This window comes from Anabrus simplex, chromosome 4 (genome assembly GCF_040414725.1).
Source record: "Anabrus simplex isolate iqAnaSimp1 chromosome 4, ASM4041472v1, whole genome shotgun sequence".
Classification (NCBI taxonomy): Eukaryota; Metazoa; Arthropoda; class Insecta; order Orthoptera; family Tettigoniidae; genus Anabrus; species Anabrus simplex.
The window spans coordinates 216,647,600-216,663,453 of NC_090268.1; the positions used below are offsets into that span (position 1 = coordinate 216,647,600).

Below are 15,854 nucleotides of genomic sequence, written 5' to 3' on the forward strand. Positions count from 1 at the left end.
TTATTCCTGGCATAAAAGACATGCCCTAGATTAATGTTATAAAAACTGAAAAATGTGTTTGTATTACACGGATAAATACGGTATGTCAATTTTATCTGACAGAAGAATGAATTTCCAGATCTTTTCCTGAATTCCCTGACATTTCCAGGTTTTCCGGTTAATTATCGAATTCCCTGACATTTCCCTGTTTCCCAGGTTTTCCATACGGGTGGACACCCTGTTAATGCACAGAGGCTGGCTAACTGAACACAAAAGCATAACAGTATATGACTATGTATGTATGTATGTATGTATGTATGTATGTATGTATGTATGTATGTATGTATGTATGTATGTATGTATGTATGTATGTATGTATACTTAGAAGCAAATGTTGGTAAAATTCTAATTTGTAAGCACTGTTGAATTTAAAACAGTTTAGAAACACAATTAGCACAAACTATCCATTATTGGATTGATGTAGGCTCAACTTTTGCTTAATGGGCAAGAAAAGGCAACTTTTTTCAACAGACTCTTAACCAAGTCGAACAGCACTGAGAAAAATTGGGGATGCAGCCCTAAATGAAGATCAGTAGTGAATGCAGACAATAAACCATGTCACATGAAAAATTTAGCAAAGTGGTACATACAGGACTGCCCCTTAAGAACCAGTACCTCCCACCAAACTATTCTGAGCAAACTACTCTATTTTGATCAAACAAAATATAAATTAGAATTCAATTATTAGATCATGTACACTACAGGACCATAAAAGGTAAGTACCTAATTTATGATGATAGGTGACCAGTGAAACAAGCAAGTGCATTTTCACAATTACTTTCCACTGTAGTAATGGATGTTAGAATGATGAGAGTGCAGAGGAAAGTGAAGAAAAGATAGATGGATGTTATGGTGTTTGCAGACTAGTTGAAGGTTGGGGAAAGGAAGGAGGAAGTTCAGGAGCAGTTGGATGCACGGGATGAAAAAGCATAAGGATATATCAGCATCAAGACTAAAGAGATGGTGTTTACTACCAGGAAGGAAGATAGACTCCAACAACTGAAGTAAAAACTGGTTGAGAACAACAAAGGAAGTGGGGAGCTTCAAGTACCTGGGAGCTTAATACAGGAAAATGGAAGAAATAAGGAAATAAGTGGGTGGGGATTCTGGTAGAAACATTCCTCAGAAATGTTAGAAGCTTAGTGCGAAGGAAAGAAGTTCCCCAAAACAGTAAAACAGTGTTCCAATACCGATGTAATGTGCTTCTGAAGGTGTGGTAATGAGGGGAAGAGAGAAAAGCAGGATCCAAGCTAACAAGATGAAATTTCTGAGAACTAGAGTAGGAGTAACAATTTTGGATAATAAATGAGAAGTTTAGGGAACTCAGACAAGTATAACCATTACAGGATAGGAGAGACTACAGGAATCAACTCTCAAATGGCATGGACACACAAAGAGAATGCAGAAAGAGGATTCTCTGGAAGACCCAAAGCCAGGAGTAGATGGCTGAAAGGAGTGGAGGAACAGGTGAAGAAAATAGGGAAAAACTGGACCAAAGTACTGACAAAGAAATATGGAAGCTTATGTTCTAAATAGACCTGGCCAGTGTATACAAGCTCTGCAAGATGATGTGACGAATGTGTAGCAATGAAGGATATACGGTACAAGAAGGGTTGTAAGGCTTTTCAGGCGTTTGCTGTTTTATGACATGCTCTATTGGTGAAAAAAATATATATATATATACTAATCCCCTCTATGGGAACTTAGAATTTTCCACAAGAAGGGTTGCCAGGCACCTGAATTTTACGGGATAGTACCGTATTAGTGCTGAATATCCTGCATCCCGGACAGTTTCTATTCCTATTTTGCTATATTTTGAACAGCAAAAGAAATATGCAAGTGTTTCCACCCATGATCAAGATATGGTACATAAAAGTCACACCCCGAGCCATCAGTCAATCACTCTTCAAACTAAAGCCTGCATTCATCAGGGACCAGTTTCTAAACACGCTCAGAACAGAAACGTATGGGTTAGTCTTCAGAAGTTCAGGAATAAGATCCCACCAGTTCCTGTAGCAAATGAAAGTGTTATTCGAATATGTATGCTGGTCAACTAGTGTGCATAGAAACAAATGCCACTGACATATTTCTTTCTTTGTAGTCTATAACTTTTTCTGTGATAATTTCACTTCGCTGTAGTAGCTTCTCCATAGTGAGGCAAAATCCATAATTAATGGCTAATAGCCAGCACATATTAAAAGCTTTTGAAACACTGGGTATTTTAAAAGGAGCGTTGAGTAAATAAGAGTTATTTTCCTTTGAATTTATATTTTTTATTATTATTATTATTATTATTATTATTATTAAGTTATGGGTTTAATTAGAACAAGGCAATTACAAATTAATGGGGGAACGTTATCTATCAAAGTAAAGACCTGGAATTACATTATCGATCACTCTGTCTCTATCAAAGTACACTCTCTGCGTATTACTCACATCCCGTCTACATATCCGTCTCGCTCATATCATTCTGTTCGGGTCCAGTCTTAGACCGAAAGCTCAATTTTGATGAGAAGTCATTTCCCTGTGTTTTCCTGTATATTTTATTTTTATTTCCCTGTGTTTTCCCTGTTTTTCCAGAAAATGGATTTTAGGTTGTAGTAAAGTAAGCACCCTCTGGTGATATTAGTGCCCTAGTTACGTTGAAGTTACCCACTGGAAAGTAATGTTTATCAACAGTGCAAACAGAGTGCAAGCAAAAGTGGTGAAAATATTCTAATGAGTAGGAAAGTATAAAGCATCAAATTTTGTGAAAGTACTGTAGATTTGTTCTGAGTGTACACGCGAGCACAGAAATGGTGTCCCGATATAAACAATGCATGGTATACCCCCACCTCCATGCTTAACGCATCGCTGCAGGTAGACAGCCCGCTACAAGACTGTTGTGATCGAAATTGGCACAGTGGCGGATGTATAGCAATACACACACTGTGCCTTCAGCACTACCAGTTCACTCCCTCTCCTCCTTTTCAGTACTGGAGTGGCCTTCGACACTACCCCTTCACTCCCTCACCTCCTTTTCTATACTGGAGTGGGGCAGTGTTTATTGTTTACGTCGGGACACCATTACTGTGCTTGCATGTACCTACTCCAAATACATTTGTTGCGAGGGTGTAATAATTAGATGTGAGAAGATGTTCTGCTGGCTTGATGAAGTCTGAGCTGTTCATTTCTATAAATTTGTCTTCATTGTTGTTCAGCAGATTGTTACAAAATTGCTAAGAATGATCAAAAACAGTTAACAGCTGTTCAGAGGAATTAAAATTACGCTCATATCGCACAAGATGGTATGAACAATGAAATAAAATTTAAGTTTCAGCATATGTATAAATTTTGAAGTATTAGCAAAGCTGCACTATGATGCCAATAAAACAAGAAATTTATCATTTTGAAACCAAGTGTCAACTTGTAGAAAGAGAGTCTTGTTGATTTCCATGTTTGCATATCCGCCTCTTATTTCCATTTCAGGTTTCTGGCAACTCTGTATGCAAGTTTAGAGAAAAGCCAGTTTAATCAGTGTTACCTGAGGTAATATAAGTAAAATCATCTACTTTCTCCATACCCATCATAGATTAGCTACATGGTGTGCAGGATGGTGAAACAGACGCAAGACATGAACAAGAAACTGTTAAGGCAGTAACTTAACCTTGATGAGTTATCTTCTGGAGCTAAGTACAACATTGGAAGACTGTTTTGTTTCAAAGTTTTGCAAGTTTAACTTTATCCATCAACAACAATCTTCTGAAAAATGAGCCAAGTATCATTACAATGAAGGATAGTTCAAATAATGCTTTAAGGAATGGTGTTTGTGTTTGGAGGAAAAGGACAACACAGACTTCACGGTGGCTTTCATTACCTGCAGAAAAGTTTCTACAATACCAGTTACCAGTTGTTCCAGCAAAAGCGTGATCTCAAAACTGAATTTTGTGAAGAGCAAGCTGCAGGTTACCCAAACACATGTGAGATTGGAGTTGTTAGTTTTACTGAGTATACTGAGAAACTTCACAAGTTTAGTTGATTTCAAATATGTGACTGATTAATTCAAAAGCATGGCTAATTTTAAGCGATGCATCCTGTTGATCCTGCAGCAACGAGATGAGGTATGTAACTTTTCTAACCCCGGTTGATTGAGCTTGAGCACACCCTATGCCTTATATCTTGATAATCCATCTTAAGATTTATGTTCAGATCATGATCTGTGCTGAGGAAAAACTGCATATAAATTTGTATTAAAAAGTAAGACCACATTTCTCTTCATCTATCAAATATTAGACAAATCAAAAGCAGGATGACAAACTCTTGCGTACATAATTTAGTTTGAAGCAAGACTAAAATGCAAGCACTGTAATTACAGTACTTGGCACTAATTAATCATTCATTCATTCAACTTTCCTCTTTAACAGAATTCTAAAATTAGAGAGGAAAAACTGTCCCTTCTTTCCTACCTTCTCTAGAAAATATCAGATTCTATTTTAGATAAAGAGTAAATCAAATATAGAAACTTCTGTCACAAAAGTTGAAAGGCTGCCAACTGCTCTTCCAAAGGGAAGTTAAGATTCTGAGAAAGATAAACTTTCATAACACTCCCTGAAGGTAGAAAATGATGGAATTTTGACAAAATTATAAAAACTACTAGACTCAAGTGTTGCTCATTGTCATTATGAAAGTATTTTACAATATCATTTAGCAGGAAACTGCTTTCCTCACTTCGAAGATCCGAATTTCTTACATTTTGACAGTGTTATGACATAAATATGCAACTCTGCACAAGGATTTCTTTTTCAGTTACGGCGGAGGGTCTACGCTCGTAAAAAAATTTTCATCTCAGAGAAAGTTAATTCAGGTCAATCGGCCTAGAAGTGATCTATTTGTGGCTTTTACTCAGACTACATTAAGTATTTAAGGAGGACTTTAGTTTATAATTTCAACAGGCATACAGTATATAAGTTCAGTGTAAGAATATTTCCTGAAAAATCAATATTATACGAACTTGAAAAATCGCATTCAGAACACGTAAGACTCCCACAAATGAAGGGTTGGAATTCCCTGTTGCTCACCAGCAGAGGGGTTGTTACGGGGATGCGGGCTGCAGACGCGCCAGGGGCGTGGTATCGATCCTCCTGGGCGGCGCCGCTCCGTCTGTGCCAGACGATGACGTCACTCGGTCCGGAGACGGCAGGCGCCTAAGTTCACTTTCCTCCAGCGGCGCATTGCCGATAATCGAACTCTAGCGGTGTTTTTTGTATTTATTTATTTATTTATTTATTTATTTATTTATTTATTTATTTATTTATTTATTCCCTCAATATTTCGTTCCCTCCTCTCTCCCTCTTTTGCGCAAAAATTCCCGGATCAAGTGGGTTCATCTAAGAACGGGGACGAAAAAACCGTACTTCAACATCACAAATCCCCCAGCCCACATCTACCGCATTCTTCCTATGAAATCAGCAGATGAAGTAGACACCAGGAAATTGACCACCTTTGCCAAAAGCGAAATTGTCAATGCTTTATTTTTCAAAACGTTCCTGAAAATTAAGTTGCAATCAGCCCCCACCATCTTCCGCCCAACTTTCCATTCAACAATTACATTTTTTTTTTTAATTCAACACTGAAGTTCATGTTCTACGCAAAGAATGTAAGAGCACTCATACAAATGAATCTTATTTTCCTCCAGTTGATGCAGGAGTCCATGCAAATAATGATGATGTATTGATCCAACACAAACAAGCTATCATAATAAAGCTATGACTGATCACAGCCGTGTTAAATACTTACTGATAAATTTCACTTTCTTTGGCTGCTTCGAACGGGGCTTGGTCTTCGCTTTCTTGATGGGCGCAGATCGTCGATGAGCTAGAAACCGTCCGACATGTTAGCCCCTTCAAATATTTCAAACACTTCCCCGTATATCCCACGTGTTTCTTTATAAACCAGCTATATCTACCGACTGGGTTAATATTAACACAGGCTCGATATATACGAGAGATTAATTCATTATTCACCATTTTCTTAAGAAAAAATACTTAAAACTTCCTCTAATATTGAAGAATATTAAGCACGGAAACACGCAGCTTTTAAGAAGCTGGAACCTAAACTTTTCTAATTAAAAAAGTATAAACTAAATATGGCTTGTTCTCTGAAGGTAGAACAAGAAGCCTATAACTAATATGTTAATGACTGTCGCACCCCAGTCCCGTCTTACCTGCAGGGGGAAGTGGGGCGCGACATGTGTGGCAGAAGCACTGTAACACAGAGTCCTTCACAAGATTTATCAACATAGTGGTATACTGTGTCTCCCCAAAAGCTGAAGGTCCGACCCAATCTGCTCCGTTCCGTTCACGACGCACCCTAGACACAATATGACGCTTGCCGTCGGAGCCGAAGAGCCGAGCTAGGGTAGGCAGGCGTCGGGCGCTCCCCACCCCTGCGCCATCAGATCGATACGCTCAATACTCAGACGCATACAGGCGCCATCTTAACTTCAACCACCACTTGCCAAAACACACAAATTTTCTGAAAACGCTAGGTTCTTCGAGATACGAATCTATACTTATTCTTAACGAGTTCGCAGTACCAATCCTCTCGAGAAAGAGTAATCAAGCTCTATTAAGTCAACATTATAACCTATTTTCAGAGGTATAAACGAACTGTATTTCTCTTAAAAACACAATTAGAGAAATACATTATGAAAAAAGGCATAATTCGTTCAAAATTTTGAATATATTGAATCTTTCTGTGTCATCACATACATAAGAGAAAAACAGAGAGAGGAGGGGTTAGACTAAAAGGAATTAAGGTCAACGACCTCAGCCGATGTGTCCTGTCAATGTCAACCTAGTAGCATTTATTTTAGAGATTAATTGCAAGTAATGACAATAGTCCGTGCCATCAGCGACGGAATACCAAGAGGAAGCAGACAGGCAGACTCGAGTTCAGGACCCGCCGTTGACCTGGATGAGTCACCTACCTCCGTCGCCAGGGCTATCACCAAGCGGAAATTCCCGTTTGGGAAATATTGGCTAATGCTTTTCAACCAAGTTCGGGAGTACTATTATACATAGCATTCGAAATATTTTGACCTCAAAAGTTGCAATGAAGATTTGAAAATCGTCGTCTACGGCTGGATTACAAAGGAAAAGAAAAAAGAAAAGCGCGGGGAGCGGGAGAGGGGGGGGGGGGGAGCTCTTAGAGTGAGACTGCAGACATCAGTCGCCTCCAAAAGGTGGGAACATTCTCCTACCCCAGCACAGTAAATCTGCATGTATTCAGTCACATGTCCTTCCTCATGGTGTCGATTCCCGATCAGGCCAGCATTACCTATAAACTGAATAAACTGATAAAGCATGAACAGCAAATGAAATCCTTAATCCTCGGAACTAAGGGACGAGATCCAGAGCCCGATGTCTGCGTAGAGATTTATAAATATTATTATTAATGTGTAGGTAATGGAATGGTACAATCTACTGTAAGTCTGACTCGCAACGTATCTAGCAACCATTACTATATTCGAAGTTGCATTCATGTAAGATTTAGCATTACAAATAACATTCTCACATTTTCACAACCGAGTGAAGCGTTTTCGATTCATACTTAGCGCTGCAGTCACACTAAAAGAAAATAGAAATATCAAGCGAGTAGGCAGCGCCGGGCCGTGTAGCTGTCCTTCCATTTCATTCCTAGGAGTTTTAAGTCGCAATATAACTCTACAGGCAGGTTTTGTGGGTACGACCATTAGAAAAGCATGACATAATACCCTGCAATCAGCCCTGAAAAAGTTCCCCATCCTTTCCCTGTTTCACACCACTTAAATGCTGGGGGCTTTACCTTATTTGATGATGATGATGCTTGTTGTTCTAACATCGAAGGTCATCGGCCCTTTTACCTTATTTAAGGCCACAAGCGCTGGCTCTGTCATACACCATTGTCGCCATTTGCTATCCCGTCGCCAGAAAACCTGTCTACAGAATTAGTGCGATGTTAAACCTCTAGGGGGAAAAAAAAGAAATTAGTTAATATCGTGATAATCCTAAAGGACTGCCTATACAGCAACAAACTTATCTGCATAATTTTACCGTTACCCTGGTGTTTCCAAAAGTATTCAATATTTCCAACTTTTCAATAGCCTCAGCCATCTCTCTTCCTTTTAGAATGAAATCGAATGAATTACATCACGATTTTAGAACTACTACAGCTTGTATGTACGATCGAACTTCTTTATTCAATATATAGTGAGATTAATCATGTTCAATCGTTTACGGAAAACTGATGTGCTGAACGCCTTATATTGTTATCAATATGATGCTCTATCAATTTTCCTTGCGGGCATTCAGTAAGCAATTTTGCTAGATCTGCCTTTCATTGTTTCAGAAAATACAGTTTTTCAGTCGCTCAAAGAAAGAATGAGCGCATGGCATTGTGCGCAAGTTCTTTACAGGTACACTTTTCTAGGTAACGACTGAACCTATAGATGTGTTTGCTGTGGGTATCCACAGGGTTTGTATCAACATGGTAAGTGAATTATATTTGGTAATTAAGTGTAATAAAATATTAAATGCCAGGAACATACACTATAATGAGCTCATACTTCTTTTAAACGATTATAAATGTTTTGACTTTTATCTGAAGGGCATTTGAATATTTCTAGTAAGTTTATAGAGAAACTATTGGATAAAAAGAAGTCTAAATTAAAACTGCCAACTGTTTGAAAATGAAACCAGACGCGGCGCGTTGGCACTGCGACGATATGAAATTTAGTATATGACCCAGCGAGTGGTTACGTAGTCAGGATCACGTAGCTATCCGAGAGATAGTGGGTTCGAACCTTATTGTCAGCAGCCCCAGATTGTTTTCCCTGGTGTTCCATTTTCTCACCCAGTAAATGCTGGGGCTATACGTTAATTTAGGCCACCAAAATGAGCATGGGTGGCTCCAGCGACTCTGAAAATATTTGGGATAAGTTGAAGAAATTAAAAAATAGCATGTTTATTGTCCCAGTCCTCTGCATTGTATTAACCCATTTGAGTTACACTGATTTTCCAGTTGAAATGAGGCAACACTCCAATGTCATTAAGATAATTTTTGTAAATACTTCTTGAAGTCGGGCAACAAAGCTACGTCATAAAGTCTTTGAGAAAATTACGTCTAATGCCTGAAGCGCGGCTGTATGTGCAATAGCGATGGATGGTAACAGTGAGTAACACATCTCTTATAAATTACTTCCTAAATAGTCTAGCTTCACGTGTAGTTCTGTCTTAGGCATATTACTGTAAAATTGTGGATGTATCTACAGTATGTATCAGTTTTTTCTTTTCTTGAACCACTATTAGGCAGTGTGCTTCATACCATTTTAACAAAGCAGTATGGCTTCTATTCACATGTACTGTGTGTACATTTACTACAGTGATTTTTAATTTTGATAAAATTTGCTTTACGTCGCACCGACACATGTGTAGGTTTTATGGCGACGGTGGGATAACTCAAATGGGTTAATACAAAGCAGAGGACTGGGACAATAAACATGCTATTTTTTTTAATTTCTTCAACTTATCCCAAATATTTTCAGAGTCGCTGGAGCTACCCATGCTCATTTTGGTTTTGGCCGGGAATGTCAATAAATTCATAATTTCCACATTAGCATTTCAGACAAGTGTACACAATACAATCTAATCGAAAAAAATAATATAAATGACGGAGCGAGTTGGCAGTGTGGTTAAGATCGCATAGCTGTGCGCTTGCATTCGGGAAATGGTGGGTTCTAATGCCACCGTCGACCGTCGTGAAGATGGCCACGGTCGTTTCTTTCCCATCCTTGCGTCGCCGAAAATCCTAATTGTATTAGCGCAACATTAAATCGCTAAGAAAAAAGTGCTGCCTGCTGTCATTTCTTGATGGATACAGTACTTTTGCATCCATCTCTTGGCACAGGCCAGAGTAAAGTGTAGCTTCCACTGAAGTCGCAGTCTCATCCATGGCTGTGACAATATGGAAGCTGCTGGGGTATGGGTGGTGCTGATTGACATTCAGAGCACAACCAGTGTGTCTGAGTGTCATGAAAGGTATTGCTCATAGGGTTAGTTGTGCTACAATAGCACTGTCTGGCCCAGTGAGGAAAGCAATGGCAAACTACCTCACTCCTCATCTTGCCTAGTACGCCTCATTTTGGTACTGCCATTGGTTTTTGTGGTTTCCCTATAACTGCAAAGCCTTTGGTGATGCTATTTGAGGATCCAACCAGCCTCTGGGCTGATGACCTAACAGACAGAAGAAAAAAGTAGATAGCGTTCCCCAGGCATTCTCCGTACCCAAATCCTTGCATCAGTATGCCTCAATTTTCACGTTTCCACTTTACAATTACGACACTGGCAGTCGATTTGGGCACATTCGCAGTGTTGAAAACGTACATTACAGGTTTCTTGCATATGTGATAACCAACGATTATGTCAAGCTGAACGTCACAAATTCGCCTGACCTATAGCAATGTTGCTATTCCGTGCTCGCACTGAGCAACATCATCATCATCATCATCATCATCAAGCTTTCACTCCCCACCTTGATCGGATGGGGTGTGATGGGTCGGGCCACCTAAAGGGTAACACCCTCTCTCTGGTCAAGAGATGCGAGCGGGTTATGGAGGAAGGAGGTGGGAAGAAGGGTGTGAAAAAATTGAGATAGAGGAAGGGTGATGATGTTTGTTGTTTAAAGGGGCCTAACAGCTAGGACATCAGCCCCTAATGGTACAAGGTGTAACGAAATAAAAATTAAAACTTCGAAATGTATCCACCGACTAGAATCTAAAACTAAAACCATGGAGGTCCACCTACAATGGTACTAATCACAGGCAACGTAGACGCATGATGTTTCTCGCATGGTGGTAGTAATCACAGGTAATGTTAACCCATGCTGTCACACAATGGCACCACTCGCAGGTAGAACCCATGGCGTTTCGCATATAAAGGCACCACACACAAGCAACACAGACCCATGGTGCTCCTCACCTAGGTGTAATCACGGGCGCCGGTATTCCCGTTGTGTTCCTCACTTGGAGGAACTAATCACAGGCCATGTATACTCATGGGGTCGCTCACATAGTAGTATTAATCATAGGCAATGCAGACCCACGGTGCATCACACATGGTAACGCCCACAGGCAACACAATCCCATGGTGCTCCTCATATAATAATACTACTCCTCTGGCAACGCAGACCAATGGTTTTCCTCAAATAGTAGTACAAATCACGAGCGCCGCTATTCCCGTGGTGTTTCTCACATAGGACAAACCGCAGGTAACGTAGACCCATAGTGTTGCACATAAAGTGGTACTACTCCTAGGTAACGCAGACCGTACTGAACACAGTGGAACAGACCAGTGAAATACACATGACGACCTCTTTCACAAGCAATACCCAGACCCATAATGTACTGCTCCTACATAACGTAGACCCTCGCAAGGTGGTACTAGTCGCAAGTAACGTCGACCCATGGTGTTCCGCACGTAATGGTACTAATCACAAGTAACGTCATGGTTCTAATATCATCCTTTGGTCACTCCTTTTAGTCACGTCTTCCCACAGGCAGGTGATACCGTGGGTGTATTCTTCGTCTGCGTCCCCCACCCACAGGGGGTGATACAGGAAGGACTGGGCATATTAGCTAGTTTTATTCTATTTTTATTTAGGACATAATACAAGATTTGCATTTGGATTTTGAAATCACTAGAAACACATAAATGAATAGAAAAGATGACATACAAAAAATAGTTGAGTTTAAATAACATATATGGCATATTAATTACTGTTGAAACGTTTAAAGTATATATACATGCAAGTATGGATGGTGAATTATGCATTTCGTAAGACCTTGAATACTTTAGTGAAAAATATTACATGGAAGACTGCAGGGCTACTGGGGAGATGAGCCAGCAGGTTGTCTAAGCACATAACTGATTCCACGATTACCATAGTGGAAGGAGGTGGAGTGGGGAGTGTACTTGATGTGATAGGATTAAGGATGAAGGATTACCTCAAGACAGTATGTTCTTATGGAGGCGGTTGGTCTGTGGGTTGGGTGAGAATACGGTGTCAGTGAAGTGGGGACAGGGTGTATAGGGGAGATCTTAGGGTGATGTATAGAAATTGGAATGTCAAACGGTTGTTGTGATCGAGGGCCCTGTCTAGGAACTTCTGGAAGAGAAGGGAGACGTGGATGCCAAGTCTGAGGAAAGAAAAGATGCCATATAGGTCCTTGGTATGAAATCGGAGATGCAGTCTGATGGCAATTCGGACTATTCGGGGTTCCATAGACAGGAGGGAACGGTATAGATTAGATCTGGTGTGGGCCACGGCTGCCCAGGCGGGGTTAACGTAGGTAATGGCAGAGCGGATATACGATTTGTAGTTGAGGAGAAGTTTGGTGTTAAAGACCCCAGCTGGTGCCGGCCAGCCGACGTGCCAGATGAGGTCTTTTAGAGGACTTGGACTTCAGGTTTAGAAAGTGAGGGCGGAACGTGATGTATTGGTCTATTGTAATGCCGAAGTATTTGAGCGATGGTGAGTCGTAGATTGGCAGGATTGCGGGTGATGAAAAAGCGCCTTTTGGAGGATAGGATTAGGATGGATTGGGTTTTGGAAGGATTGAGGCGGAGGTACATTCGGTCGCACCAGCAAGGGATAACGTCCAGGAAGGGCTGCAGGGTTTTGTTGATGCTCTGGACGGATCGGAGTGGGGCGAGGATAGCTGTGTCGTCAGCGAACTGGAGGATTTGTATAGGTGGTGGTGGTGGTGGTGGTGGTGGTAGTGGTGGGATGTCTACGACGAAGAGAAGAAAATATAAACCTCCCTTCTTTTATACCAGCATGATGCCATATTTGTTGTTTACTAGTGTACATGGGTGTTCGGATACTTTTTAATGAGATACTGTAGAACAAATTCTGGCATGATCTGAACCAATTATTTTTGAAGATACTGGTTCACATTTAGTTTTGGCTACTGATTTTTAAGATCAGATCTCGTTCGTGACGGCAAGTTACTAACTAGGTGGAATATTCATCCTGTAGTCACCAAGATTCGAAGTTTAGTCGTAAGGATGGAAAGCCAATAAAGTTAATCGCATATCCGCCTGTGATTTTGTGGCAATCGAGGTGCTGGGTGTGGTAATGATGGGAAGTAAAAACACGATAACCAAAGCCTTGCACATGATGTGCTTCGGTGCTTTCTAATCCTTAGAAACAAGGGGGTATCCAGGTAAAAAAAGAACGTTCCGACGAAACGACTAATTATATGACAGATTAAAAATCAGTAGCAAACTTCGTTTAGTATCTCTTTATCGCGAATCCACTTTTTTTTTCAATTGGCTTTACGTCACACCGACACAGATAGGTCTTGTGGCGACGATGGTACAGGGAAAGGGCTGGGAATGTGAAGGAAGCGGCCGTGGCCTCGACTAAGGTACAGCACCAGCACTTGCCTGGTATGAAAACGGCGCAGCACGGAAACTTCTTCAGGCTGCCGACAGTGGGGTTGAACCCAATATCTCCTGAACGAAAGCTCAGAGCTGCGCGCCCCTAACCGCATGGCCAACTCGCTCGGTGATTCTTGACTGATCACTCATTTACATCCGTAACTGTTGTGCGTGTCCTCCGCACCTACAATCTCCGCAGCCCGCCCGACACATGTATGTTTCCAGAGACCACGAGGCAGACTGCAGTGCGCTGACGTGATCGTCGATGACGTCAGCCAGCGCTATAAAAGGAGCACCGTTTCTCGCCTCTCCAGGACTCCTACAGTGTCCAACGACCAGACTACACTGCAAGTCAGACACGGAGGTACCCTCTTAAAAATGTGTTCTGAATAGGTGGACTGATTCCTGGCCGTGAGGTTTCACATCTGGACATTGCCTCATTCATCCTGCATCCCGTAGCCACGTCGAGCACCCATCCAAGCATTCGGTTACTCACTCAAGTCCCTACAGTGCTCCGACTCCAATCATAGCATTCTGCTATGTATGAACATTAGACGCAAGTTCCTTGCTAGTTATACGTCTCCTGTTAGCATTCTGCTAATATCATTAAACGTGTGCAACTCAACCAGCTTCAAGAAAAGTTCCGTTCTATTTCATGTACATAGTGTATAAATGTGTTGAAGCAATAAACTTTTATGCTGTGCCTTGTATACCAAGTTCCTTGTATACAACAATAACTAAGCTACATTTTAATGTGTAAGCTTCCAGCATAGAGACGAAGTCACAATAAATACAACCAATGCGATTAGTTGGGAGCATTGTTAACATGCGTCGGATGTGAACATCAGGTAGATAAGTTCTCAAACAGTTAAAATTGCAATATCGGCAGAAAAACAGCCTGATTAACTGCTGATTTTATCCTTCAGGTTCAAAGCTTCCCTGCAGAGTTCCTGAAAACAGGTCACGAAGGGCGCCAATATGGTCGATGTCGATCGCCGGGACCTTGAAAAGAGACACGCGAGCCTTTCACAATTTCTGAGGAGTCCTAACACAACATATAAGTATAATCAATAAAGAGTAATATTTTCCAGAAGATCTCTTACAACGAAATAAGCGGAATAATATTTTTATCATTAAATAAATAAAGAAGCTGTTTTTATCATTAGTAAATTATGGTATTTATTATTTTCATATATATATATATATATATATATATATTCGAGTAAGGTGCTAAGTACAATTTCATTTTAGGTCAGTTATGTATGTTCAGATTTCCTGACCGTAAACCTGAATTATCAAGCACGGAATAACCTGCAGTGACTGCGCACTAGGGCAAGCATGTGCCTCCACTTGTATAAATGACTGCTTTTGGCCTTTATATCAAAAATAAGGTTCCTAGAGGGAAACCATAATTTAATTTCATCGACTGTAAATGTTAGAGACATTTAAGCTCTTTAGGCTTTTTCAATCGTGAAATCACCACCGTTTCGCCCCAGTGTAGAGCTCAAATATTTCTAACGTTTGCAATCGATAGAATCAAATTATGGTTTCCTTCTAGGTTACGTAAGATAGGATAGGATCGTGTGAGTTTTCACCTATGCATTTATTGTGGATAGTGTATTACTGGAAATAGAGAACGTATCATTATTTTCCAATCAACGAAAGTCTACGAGAGGAGCGTGGTAGTGCCTGTTCTTGGCAACATTGTTTGGTGGTGCTTATTTTCTGTAGTTCAGCGCTTTGCCACTCAACTGAGTCCTATTCCGGAAAAAGGAGTATGGTGCAGGACGACTGAACACCACAGGGTGCTACAACTCCCGGTAAGAGGAAAGGAGAGGGTAACTGAGCGATCAAATCTTGGGAGTTCGTGAATGCGGAGATCGTAATGTAGTGGAAAGTACACGTTAAACACCGTAGTCATTATTGGCAACGTACTGCAACTGCGTCCAGCTGAGTACGGAACGGTACTTCGTCACTGAAGATGTCGGAGCGAACTAGGATACAAACGCCCCTAGTAACTCCGCCATCCACAGCCTGTTTTTATTCTAAAGACGATGTACTCTCATAGTAGTATACAAGTCTCAAACGAGATTCCTGTAAACAGACTATGAAGGATGCAGACACATATCATTTGACGTAACTCAGTTAAGTATAAATAACCACCTAATCGATACTTTATTATTGCCTCAAGTAAAATTGAATAAAATTAACCGTCATGAAATGGACAACTTGTAACTCAGTTAGGCAACGAGTATAACTATTGCAGTTCCACAGGCCCAATAGTGGGTAGCGTTACGAAATTAGGACAATTGTACTTCTTTCGGCCTGTACCTGCCATTTTCAACCGTCTTTGTGTCA

General features: G+C 40.7%; 1 protein-coding gene across 5 annotated transcripts in view; it reads right to left on the reverse strand.

Annotated features, from left to right (window-relative positions):
* The window catches only part of stai (stathmin), a 134,041-nt gene that overhangs the window by 56,491 nt on the left and 61,696 nt on the right, over window positions 1–15,854 (reverse strand). For 2 of the 5 annotated variants that reach the window (XM_067145360.2, XM_067145355.2), the window contains exons 1-2: window positions 6,242–6,404; window positions 5,815–5,892 (exon numbers count right to left, since the gene is read on the reverse strand). The exons of 2 other annotated variants lie outside the window; for them this stretch is intronic. In XM_067145360.2, the coding sequence (XP_067001461.1) occupies window positions 5,815–5,892; window positions 6,242–6,317 (154 nt within the window). In that variant the 5' untranslated portion in view covers window positions 6,318–6,404. Of the gene's footprint in view, window positions 1–4,157; window positions 4,225–5,814; window positions 5,893–6,241; window positions 6,405–15,854 lie in introns of those variants that run through there. One more of the 5 variants, XM_067145357.2, reaches the window with a different exon arrangement.